Here is a 12388-nt window from a genome sequence, read left to right on the forward strand (position 1 = left end):
TTTTGCTAGGCAGGAGAAGGAGCTGTGTGCCTTCCTGGCCTGGTTGGAAGGGTGCGAAGCTGCAGGCAGGCCTGCAGAGCAGTATGTTTCTGCTGACAGAATTAAGCTGGAAGGTGAACTGCAGGCACTGCAGGTATGTTTCAACTGAAATATTGTCCTTCTGCATTTTCTGGTTTATTTCTGTGTCTTTTAAAGGAAGGAATTGCTTGATTATAGCCTGACAAGTCAAACTGATTCGGGGCTTTGCAAATCTCCTAGGAGGTATTACATTATCACTTGCTATTTCTCAATGACTTCACTATTACTTTTAACTATAATATGCCAGCTAAGGAAAAAATTAAAAAGGTGCCTTGGTATATCCTATTATTTATCAAGGAACGACATCAGTCCCCTTGTTAGAAGATCCCTTCTCTAGGGAAATGCCTTTATTAGGCAATACTTCTTTTGTTTGCATGTGAGGAAAGGTTCTCAGATGAAAAAATGCTCGAAGGTTTTGAAATCACAATGGAAGTCTGGTTCTGATTTTTTTTTCAAACACAAGACTTTCATCCTATTCTAAATTATGCCTTCCCTTTGAATTTTTGTCATTTGTTTTTAGATTAATATGAATCAGTTGGCCAAATGTAACATCTTTTATACTTTCCTTGAAGCCAAGCAGAAAAGGAAAATTAATTGAGGGGTTGGGTTTTTTGGTTTTGTTTTGGTTTGGTTTTTTTTTTTTTTTTTTTTGAGTGTTTTTTTTTTGTTGTTGTTTTTTTTTTTGTTTTTGTTTTTTTGGGTTTTTTTGAGTGTTTTTTGTTTGGGGATTAGTTTGCCGTTTGGTTGCTTGTTATTGGGTTTTTTTGTTTGGTTTGGGGTTATGTTTGTTTGTTTGGTTTTGTTTTTTTTTCATGTTTTGCTTTATTTGAGCCAGTTTGCAACATTTCCTCACAATTCTCTTGCTGCACACCAAATCTATTGCAAAATGTGGTGTCAGTTTTAGCCACTGCCATCATACAATAAAGCTGTATGGAAAAGTCACACTTTGTCCTGGAGTAGAGAAAAATACTAACTTAGATGAATCCCTACTGAATTTAGCTGTCCGAGAGGTGTTGAGTACCTGCTCGTCCTAATAGGCCTCAGTTACTCCAAGGATTTGCCTCAGCTCACTCACTTGACTCAAAGTACTGTACTGGAAATCTGTAGCTGGTTTTTTTATTAGGTTTTGTTATTTTGCATAATGGGTTGCCATGCTTAAACTAAAAGCTTTTCGTTCCATTGTTATCCCAGGATTTGCGAGCAGATATTGAGTCCCATACTTCTGTCTATGAGAGTCTTTTACAGTTAAATGAGTCGCTGTTTCCAACTGCTTCAAAGCAGTGTGTGAAAACAATAAAAGAAAAATTTGAAGAGCTGGATGAAAGGTGGAAAGCTTTACCACAAATTGTTGATAAAAGGTTTGTGCTTCAGAGTCTTTTCTACTTGTTGAAGTAATCAATATCCAGATGAGGAAGCTCAATCCCAAATCGTGTTTTTTACAGTATTACCATTAGGAAGACAAAGGACATACCAATCCCTGAACTCCCAGGAATGGGGAGTGGAGAATCCCACACATCTATGATGCCATCTTTTTGACATATACTCCCCCTATTTTTTTTTTTTTTTTGCTAGAAGAGTCTGTTTGAAGGAGTGTGGGACAGAAAATGAAGGCAGTGTTGCATTTCCTCAGTTCCAACTTCCCAAGTAAATTCCAAAATCTCCAATAATCTGTTCTTGATTATTTCAGTCATATGCTTTATTTTGTGCAAAGCCACACTATTGTAGTTTTTAACTCACTTTGAAATTCTAATTTGCCATAAATACTATAAATGTTCAGTTGTTAGGCTGCTGGTTCATGTTAAGCTTAGAAAAACTGTCTCCTTTATTTGAAACTGTATGTTATCGTATATTTAGTTTTCAATTCTTTCCATGATGAACACACATATTTTACCATGCATAATGTAGCTTAAATAATAGATCCTGATCAATGCCATAATCTTCTAGGTGCTTTGTCAATATGATTGTTTTACAATATAATGATCACGTTGAAAGTTAGGTAGAGAAATGTGTAAGGGAAATGGGAAGGTAATTGACAAGGTCTTTTCTAAGGTTAAGGTTTAGACTTGGTACTTCGGTACTTAATTCTGCTGAGTACTCCTCTGGACAGATTTTTCTTTTGAATTGCATTCTTCTGGTCAGACTTTACCCTTTCCTACTTCAGTGGATGTTGAATATGAAATTCCTCACCCCAGACCTAAATTCATGAGACTCTTGCCCTAATTCAGTGTTTCACATGATAGGCAAGACTCCATCAATAACATTGTCTTTGCTGGGATTACACTCATAAAGAAAATTTGAAAAACATACCTTGGTTTTTTGGGGCACCTCTAACTGTTGATATAAATAAAAGAGTGGAAACAGGAAAGATCCAAAGGTGTTTTCAAATGTTATGTTATTCCCCAGAATTAAAAAATCAATATGGCAAACTAAAGTAACATTTCCTACTTTCCTTGCATCTGACATTGATTTTGATGCTGGCCAGTCAGCTGTGGGTTTGATTTTGGGAAGTGATTAAATTGCATCAAGTGCTTTCATATTTACATCTGACCTTCTGTAGGATCAACTTCCTTCAATCACTTGTTGCTGAGCATGGGCAGTTTGATGAGCTCCTGCTCAGGTTTTCAGACTGGATTAAGCAATTTCTTGCTGAACTACAAGCCACTACAGAGATAAACACAGCTGATCAACAACTAGCTGCATCTCACAATAAGGTAAATTTCTGGATGTAAATATTAAAGATGGAGAAATTGTACAGTGCATTTGGCTATATACTCATCTAGAACTAGCAAGTAATTTATTTGTGTGAAAACCAATATGCTGTTGAAGTCATATATAGACTTGTTATTTTACAGTTTTAAAGCAAAATTGTAACCCTGAATTTTTCCTACTGAAAACTCCTCAGTAGTACTTGTTTCACTTTGTAAGTTCAGTACTAAGCTCTTGATTTGAAGAAGAAACTCAGCTCTGTTTTCTTTCTTCCCCATAGAACCACTCATTGGAAGTTGAAAGTAAGAAAAAGGAGTTGCAAAGTCTGAAGGAGCATGTAGAGAAATTGAGTTCTTTCAGCAGCCCAGATGACCAGCAGACATTGCAGGGAAAGACTGAAGATTGCTTTCAGATCTTCCAGGAGGCAAGTCAAATAACTAGCCAAAGGCAGGATGCCCTGGATCAGTTGCGAATATTCCTGGAGCTCCATAGTGCTGTATCAGGAGTGCTCCATCAGCTGAGGCAGACCGTGGAGAAAACAGGAAATATGGATAAAGCTAAATCTGAATTACTGGAGAAGGAACTCAATGGTGTTATTAAGGATCTTAACAAGTTGGAATCTGATGCTATCAGTTTGGATGGTTCCCTTACTAAGGCTCAATATCATCTGAAACACAGCATTTCTGGGCAGAGGACCTCCTGCAGGGCTATGGTGGATAACCTGGGTGTGGAACTGGATGCAGTTCAAAACCTGCTGGGAACCAAACAAAGTGAGGCAGAAGCTCTTGGAGCCTTGCAAAAATCTTTCATGGAGCGTAAAGAGCAGTTGCTGAAGAGCATTGAAGATACTGAGGAAAGGGCTGACAAGGAGGGCCTGAAGGAGACAACACTACAAGCCCTCCAGCAAAGGTAAAAGCATTGACACTTTCACACTTGATTGCAATCTCTAGACCTTTTATGATTCATTGGAGGCATGTGTGTGTCTTCTTCCTGAGTACTTTATTTCTTGCCAAGCATATGTATCTACTTAATAAAATTTTGTAAAGAAGTGAACTATTTGGATGCACAAAACACTGCTAATCTTTTATATTGAAAGAACAGTCATGAAAGTCTACATCTCAAAAATGTATTTTGTCCAAATGAATCTGAGATCCAAATAGCTATTAGAAATCCCATATAACATAACTATTTCTACCTTGCAGAACTGAAGATTGTACATGGGATGACGGAATTAAAAACACTTATTGTAATAAAGTATTAATCTAAATATCTGAATATATTTCCAGTTGACTGTTTGAAGTGAAGGCACATATATATATGTATGACTTTATAGCATTATATGTATCAAAAAAATCACATTCTGAGCCTAGTTCTAGCAGAAAAAAAACCCAAATCCCTATATTGTAGGAAATATTAGAAAAGGAAGTTTTATGCACAGTAACACTAAGAACAACTGTTTCATTCTTTCTTTCTCATCCATCTTATCAAAAAAAAAAAAAAAAAAAACAACCATGTAAAGATGAGTAAATTTGAAACTGGTCTTTTAACTTACAGATTGAGGATCTTTAACCAGTTAGATGAAGAACTGAATTCTCACCAGCATGAACTTCAGTGGCTCATGGACAAAGCAAAACAAATAGTCCAAAAAGATATCACACTTGCTCCTGAGAGTGACAAAGAGATAAATCGCTTAGAATCTCTGTGGAAGGACACCAAAAAAGCTATACATGAAAAGTAAGTAGAACTTTAGCTTAAGCTAAGAAAGGAGAAGATGGGGAAAGAGACAAGTTATTACACGTACTATCTTCTTGCTATATTAGTTACAGTGAAAAACAGGATTTGTAGGTTAAATACTTAGTAGAAGATGGCAACACATTATTAACAAGAATATTTGTACTAGTTGTACTTATACTATTAATAAGGCCACAGATAGGTTCTCAGTGTGACAGATATACATTTTATTACATACATGCTATATTGTATATAATTGTTTTCTGAAAGATAAGAATTCTCCACTGAGTTCTTGCTATCACTCTAGCTGGCACATATTCTCCTTCTAGCACAAATTTTCATTCCCTATTGGTTATGTGTTTCTGACAGTTCCCTATTCAGCAGTCCTAGATAATTTTTAAATTTAAGTATTTCTGTCTGCCCTAGGGACAGGTTTATAATAATCATTATTGTGTAATCAGTTACAGTGTTTGTATTTGACACATGATCAGATGATCAGTTTTATCAATGAAAGTTGATAACTAAAGAAGCTAAAGAAATCAGAGAAAGTTTTATCATACCATTTTCTTTGTCTTAACTGCCTCATGATGATCTGCCTTAAAGATTATCATCTTTAAAGAAAACTAGCAATGTTTTCTCTCTCATATAGACAAAATTTTAGACCCTCCTGAACCTGCTTATTTTGGAGAGCTCGTTGGAGCATTCAGAGAAGAGCCAGCTCCTAAAACAGTTGATCCTGTTTTGTGACAATGTCGTGTTTCCCAAAATCTTTTCATTGAAAAACACTGTTTTACAAATAGACATTGCATATATCCAAAGTATCAGTTTTGTTTCTGTCTCTTCAGTATAAACACTAGGAACGGATTGAATAGGTCTTTTTCCTCTGTCCATTGCCTGAGCATAAATAAGGTTTCCTGGGGGGCGGGGGGGAGGAAATTAGGCTTGTTTTTAGCAGAAGGCTAATTTATTCTCAGTAGAAGGGAGGTAAGTTGAATATAACATTTTAGTCCCAACAGCATGCATCTGACAATTGGAGGACAAAATAGGCAGGCCTTAGTATGCATTGCTTTAGTCTTTATTTCGGCTTCCTTTTACCCAAAAAAACACTCCATGTTAAAGAAACAAGTTGTAGGGTTTTTCTTAATTAACTGTGAATGGCACAATCATTATAATGTGGTTTTCAGTCAAAAAGATGCTAAACTTAGGAACTAAGAAACTTGAATTCTTTCTTTTGCTGAATTCAGTTGCTTTAGTATATGATATGAGATGGCAATTCACAATCAGGTCTCTTCAACAGGATGTTTTGTGATGGATCGACAGTGATTTATAAACAAAAAATTTCCATATTTCCTTGGCTGCCCAATTCATGTTTAGCACTGCATCCTGGTTTTCCCATGGTGAATTGCTATGCCATGTTCTCTGTCCTTCAGAAACATGACAGCAAGTGGTACTAACACAGCTTTTTCATATTACAGAAAGGAGCAGTCCTGTGTTCTGATCAACCTGATGAAGGAATATCAGAGCTTGAAGTCAACAGTAATGAAAGTCATAGACAGTGCTAACAGTGTTTCTGTGACCAAATCCATATGGAAGGATCATGAAGATGTCAGGCGAACATTAGCAAAGGTAATGACATATATTTTCCTTTCAGGAATTTTAATGATTTTTTTTATTAAATGGATTTTTTTTTTTTAAAGATGCCCTTGATCTGTGTTTAAAGCTCCTTGAATTTACTGTCAAATCTTGTCATATTGATGTTCAGAGTTTAAATTGTACAGATTATGATGAGGAAATAATATAGCCCTTTTTTGCATCTTGGGGAGATCTATTGATGTGTTGTTAATGGCAATGCAGATTCTTAATATATGGAAAGCATAAATGAAAAATAGCGAAAGCTCTTTATATAAAATACATTGAGAATGTATTCCTATCATAGTATGAAAGGATAGTTCTAGTCAACATATTTCAATGTTTTTCTATATTGGGTAAATTTTGGAATAGATAAAAGGTTACAAAAAACATGAATTGCACACATTTCTGATGTGTAAAATTTTTATGTCTGTCTCTTTCCCTGAGAGGACTTCTGCCATGGTGTATAATGTTGATACTAGCCATTGAGCAGAGATAAGGTATTTGGATCCCTACATTGTATTAATTTCACAGGATTGTATTTCAAAAATACTACATTCTGCTGTCCATCAGCCTGCGAAGATAAACAGTTCTGAGTTAAATACTTTCTGTTCCTTTGGAGGGAATTTAACTTGGAACCCTATTGAGCTCTTGATTCAAAGTCTTTCAGTCAGATCTGTATAAACCTTATTCTAAACTGTGTGTGTTTATGGCCTCTTTCTAATAGACATCTTAAAAGAACAAAAAAGCCAGAACAGAGTTCACCAGTGTAAAAAAGAATTTCATGTAACTTCCACATCATTCCTTTGAGACTTGGGCTGAGGACAATTCCCTGCTGCAGCCATGGCCACATCCAGGCCTGAAGAAGTTTGAGTGCAATAAATGATTTGGCCATAGTGCATACAGATTAGTAGCTTATTGTTAGTACTGCTCTGTAGTACTTGCTGTAGAAAAAAGCATAAGATTCTTACTGTGATCTGTTCTCAGCATTGTCTTTTCAATGACAATGTTTTAAATATTTCCCTATGCCTAGGGTTGCAAACTTAGTAGCACTGAACATTTTGTCTAGTTCCTTTCAGAAGTCATCTGTACTTTTGTTTTCCAGAATTTCTAGTAGTGATGGCATTTTTAATCCTAAATTTTATTTGCAACACCCTGTGCTATATACCTTGCTATAACTCCTGAAGCGATTATTCAATAATGAAGAATGGAAAGGCAAATAGAAAAATGAAATTTCCCTAACTAGAAAATATCTGGTTACCAAGTGGAAGAAATTAAAAATTTGTTACTGCCACTTGTGTGCTTTATTTATAAGAACAATCAGCCTATATGATTATGCTCATGAGAAAACCATGTCAGTTGCTTTGTATTTTGTGGAGTAGTTAAATATTAGATATGAGAATTAAGAAATTCATGGCACAGGGCTAGGGATGGGTACCTGGAGAACTGATTTTTCTTTCTTTCTTTAAGGCTTCATTAAACAAGCAAATATTTATGTCCACAGCATGAAGCTGCCAAGAATGATCTGACTGATAAACAAAAAGACCTGGATGCTTTCATTAATAAAGGAAAACATTTGTTAGCAGAACTGAAAAGAGTGCATAACTGCGACTCCACTGCACTGAAAACAGATATGAACTCTGTGCTGGACAAATGGCTAGATGTAAGAATCTGGTGTTTATATGACAAATATAGTTTTTATCTTTGGCTAAGCTTACAATATTTCTATTTTCTTAGGATCTAAGAGTACAATTTTTTAGTAAAATTTGCTTTGAATTATACCTCAAAATCTTAGCGGGATTGGGCATCCACTGTATGCACGAAGTTGTGACATCAATTTGATAGATTTTAAATTATGTATTACAGGAGTGTATGAATGCTACTACTGTACATTTGCTCACTGTGCAGTTCCAAGCATGAATTTGGGTTGGTCTCACACCTAATGTATACCAGCAATATTTTATTGAAGTAAATTGGACTAAAAAGTTCAGCAGTAAATTACATTAAGCTAAATATGAATATGTTGAGAAAGACTTCACCCTAGGAGAGAAACATAACATAAAAGCTAATTACAGAATCGTAGATTGGTTTGGGTTGGAAGGGACCTTAAAGATCTGGATCCGACCCCTTGCCCCCGGGACAGGGGCATCTTTCACTACACTAGATTGCTCAAAGCCCCATCCAACCTGGCCTTCAACATTTCCACAGATATATCTACAATGGCTCTGGACAATCAGTTCCACTGTCTCACCACCCTCACATTAAAGAATTTCTACCTAAGGTTTTATATTTTCACATTCATACTGCTTTAGTACCAAATTTCTACATTATAATAAGAAGGATAAATGTAGGGTTTTTTTTAAATAAAGTTTATTTGAACATTAAACTCTTTTACAGTAAAAAATATACAAATATTTGGAAAGAGACACATAAGATTTGTGTTCATTTTATGGTCTGGGTAAGTAAATTGAAATTAGAATTCAGAACTTAGAACTAAATCCAAGAAAATTATTTTACCCAGGCTTACTCATTATTTTTGATGCATTTGTCTTATAACTGTCTGTAAAACAGAATCTAAAATTAATTTGTGAATGGTATTGATATATTATTCTTTCCTAAAAGGTGTCTGAAAGAATTGATGAGAACATTGACCAACTGAGTGTAAGCATGTCTCTATGGGATGACATCCTGAAAACTGGAGATGAATTGGATGGATGGTGTAATAAGTGCATTTCTCAGCTGAATGAAGGCATCAACAACTTCAGTAACAGTCAGAGAATGGAAGTCCTCCTGAAAGATTTCCAGGTTCTTACTCATAAATCAGTGATTAAAATGTTGTGGGCCAAAATGTCAAGATGTTCAGCAGAGAGAGAAGACTGTGCTGTTGTAGACCTCTGTGTCCTCTGTTCAAGTGGTGGTACCCAGCAGCTAGCTGAGAGCATTCCTGTCCTTTTTATTTGAAGGTGTTTGCTTCCAACAGAAACAAGAATGGCACATCTTACTAAATCTAAGCTCCATAGTTATTTTGGCTCCTGCAGTTATATTTGGTTCTAGACTATATTTGGTTCTAGTAAAAGCCAATGGAAATTTTAGACAACTTCAGCTAAAGTTTAGCAAAAAATTGAGTGGTTTCTCAAAACTCATGCAGGAAAGTAGGTTCTTGAGACAATAAAAGAGTTATCAGGTGAATCATAGATTGAGCCATATTCTACTTCATTTTGAATAAATTATGTCCTTAAGAAGATGCACAGTGGACATATTTCAAGAATTGTGGTAGAATATAAACATTGATAAATCAGTATTTTGCTCAAGGTTAAGCTTTATCGAATGCCTTATGTAGCAATCCGACCACCTAAATTCATTGCTGTTAAAACCGATTTGGAGTAAAAGCAGACTACCCAAACCACAGGTGTACTTGATAGGCAGGAGGGCCAAAATAGAAGATGTGACTGAGCGTACATTTACAGTCACGGAATGCATAAAACCTTTTTTTTAGGCACTTTGTTTTGCAAAGACAAGAGGAAGAGCAGTTCAGTGACAGCAGGGTCCTGCCCTTTCACCAATCAGAAATAGATGAGCATGGACAGCAACAATCAGTTTACTTCTTCTGTGGCCCAAATCAATGGTCACTTTCTTCACTGCCCACCTATTATATCCTCCCTAGTACAAAATACCCCTAACTATTCTTCTGGGCATTCAGAGCAGATGTTAAGTTTGGCATTTAATCCTTCAGTACAACTAACACCCCCAGTAGATACTTCCAGTCAAATAAACAATGACACAAAATTTCATCTTTATTTTCCCAGTTTTAACAAACAAAATATTTTAGAGTATTTTAAATGCTATAGTTTGGATGGTTATTTTAAAGGAGGGGGAAATTACTCTGAACTGAGTCTAATGAGGAAAAAGAGATGGGAGTTTTTTAGAGCACAAAATTAGTACACAGTGTTTTCCCTCTTGTTGTTAAACTGTGTTTACATTTTCTTTCAATTTTGAAATTGATGGAGCATACTTCTGAAAGTCTAAAAGCTTCTTGTAGTTTGGTATGAAATATTCACCACATCTCTTTTACAGTCTGAAGTCAAGAATAAAGAACTGAAGTTGGAGCAAATTAGTTCCAAAATTTCAGAACTCAAAGAACTGGCCCATTGTCAAGAGCCTCCTGCAGATCTCCAGGTAAAATAAAGACATTGGTAACCACAGATTGTGCTCAAATAACCAAGAAAACATTCTTTCGGAAATTTTTTTCTTTCCTACACTGCCTTTTTCTTTCAAGGTGACAGATATAGCATTAATATTTATATGTAGCATAACTATTCTTCATTCATATTTCTCTAAGTAACTTTGATTTTTTTGTATCAACAATATGTCATAAAGTAAGTGAACATTAGGCTTGTAGAAGTATTTTTTAATAAGATAGAATAAATAGTTTATAATGTAGCTGATGAGATATGAGACTGTAGATATTCCCTACACTGCACAACATTAAGCCACATCACACGTGAGTGCATGCACAGTTTGTTTCCTTGAAAGCATTATAAGGCAGTAAAATATGTTCATTTGCTTTGTTAAAAAAAGGGTATTCTTTAGTGGACTAGAATAAGGGCCCTGAACTAGCTCTTAAAAGAAAAACATAAAACAGTGAACACAAAGGTGAGCCGTTGAACTTTTGGCCAGACACTATGTTCTAGGGCAGTCACAAAACCAAAGTATGACTATTTTGGCTGTTTGATTTCAAACAGAAATTGGTACTTGAGATTATTAACTTAATGGCAGAAATTTAAAAAAATAAGCTGACTTCTGCAACTTCCATGGGTGGGGATATATCTTGATACATATCATGTTTTAATGGAAGTTAATGTAACGCTCAAGCCTTGCCCACATTTTGGAACAGGCTGCCCAGGGAGGTTATGGAGTCTCCCTCTCTGGAGAAGGAAAAAGCACCTCTGGATGTGTTTCTATGTCACTTCTTGTAGCTGACCCTGCCTTGGCAATGAACTTGGACTAAGGAATCTTCAGAGGTCCCTTCTAACCCAAAGGATTCTGTGAATCTGATTTATATATAGTACCATATTATGACTGATATGATTTACTTCTATTAGTGATATGTGCTTAGCTGACATCTAGTATAATTTTGCATATTCCTGTCTTTGAACAGGTTAAGGGGCAAGATTCTAGCTTATTTTTTGTACTGTCTTCAATTTTCACTTGCCTTACACTGAGGTATTTTAATCCTCAATGCTCTTAAGGCTCACTTAATTGATATTGCTTTTTATTGAGCTACTTGAGTGTAGGTCATGTTCTGTATATATGGGAAATTAGTAAAGGGGACATATCAACTGTTTAATTTTTCAGAAATGGATAATAACTGCAATAGTTTGCTGTCTGGCTTTTTGTAAGTTAGTATCCCTTCTTTGGATTATTGTATATCTAACACTTAATCCTGAATGGTTGTAATTTTGTAGGTGTGTAAGTATCTCCAGTTAAAGCTGTAAAGAGAGCAAAATTATCATTGTGTGCCACTTTCCTACCTTCCATTTTTGCTTTTTTCAATAAGCATTTGCTGTAATAAACATTTTTTATTCCTAAATGCCTTAATACATAACATTTTGGGTTTAGTTTATAGAATCAGATTTGAGGCAGAAGTTGGAACATGCCAAAGAAATATCAGAGACAGCAAAAGAGACGCTAAAGGATTTCAGTACTCAGAAGATGAAGTTACAGAAGCTGATTGGTCAGATGACAGACTGGCTAACTCAAGTGGAAGAGACACTGCTAAGCTGTGCACGTAACCTGGATCCTGAAGCTCTAAATAAACTAAAGGTCAGTGCTGAAGAAAATCAATATACTATTCCTTATGCATTGATCTTCGGAGATTCTTTTTTCTGAGCTTTATACTTAATTTTCCTTTGATAAAAAATGCATATCTCCTGCACAGCTGCTAGAATATTAGCAAACAATACAGTGATAATTTTTAGGAAGTTGCACCAATGAACAAAAGTTCTGATTCATTAACTTTATACAAACCTTTTAGAAAATTTTAATGAATAACATGGTCTTGTGGCAAGACTGGTTTTGTTACATTGAACTCCTTCGTCATTACTCCAGCATGTTTGTAAGTGCATTGACCCCCTTGCAATAAGTTATGAAACTCATAGCACATCACAGTAAAAGACATTGGTCCAAATTCGATTTTAATACCAACTTCTACCTCAGAATCCTCCTCAGTCATCAAATAAAAAAA

The 12388-nt window shown here is 35.5% G+C and overlaps 1 protein-coding gene across 1 annotated transcript in view; it reads left to right on the forward strand.

Annotated features, from left to right (window-relative positions):
• Positions 1 to 12388, forward strand: part of SYNE1 (spectrin repeat containing nuclear envelope protein 1) — a 279385-nt gene that overhangs the window by 107854 nt on the left and 159143 nt on the right. The window contains exons 35-44 of the mRNA XM_053974692.1: positions 10 to 133; positions 1270 to 1436; positions 2636 to 2789; positions 3065 to 3693; positions 4339 to 4518; positions 5991 to 6141; positions 7649 to 7807; positions 8767 to 8949; positions 10219 to 10320; positions 11764 to 11967. Of these exons, the coding sequence (XP_053830667.1) occupies positions 10 to 133; positions 1270 to 1436; positions 2636 to 2789; positions 3065 to 3693; positions 4339 to 4518; positions 5991 to 6141; positions 7649 to 7807; positions 8767 to 8949; positions 10219 to 10320; positions 11764 to 11967 (2053 nt within the window). The remainder of the gene's footprint in view (positions 1 to 9; positions 134 to 1269; positions 1437 to 2635; positions 2790 to 3064; positions 3694 to 4338; positions 4519 to 5990; positions 6142 to 7648; positions 7808 to 8766; positions 8950 to 10218; positions 10321 to 11763; positions 11968 to 12388) is intronic.

This window comes from Vidua macroura, chromosome 3 (genome assembly GCF_024509145.1).
Source record: "Vidua macroura isolate BioBank_ID:100142 chromosome 3, ASM2450914v1, whole genome shotgun sequence".
Lineage (NCBI taxonomy): Eukaryota > Metazoa > Chordata > Aves > Passeriformes > Viduidae > Vidua > Vidua macroura.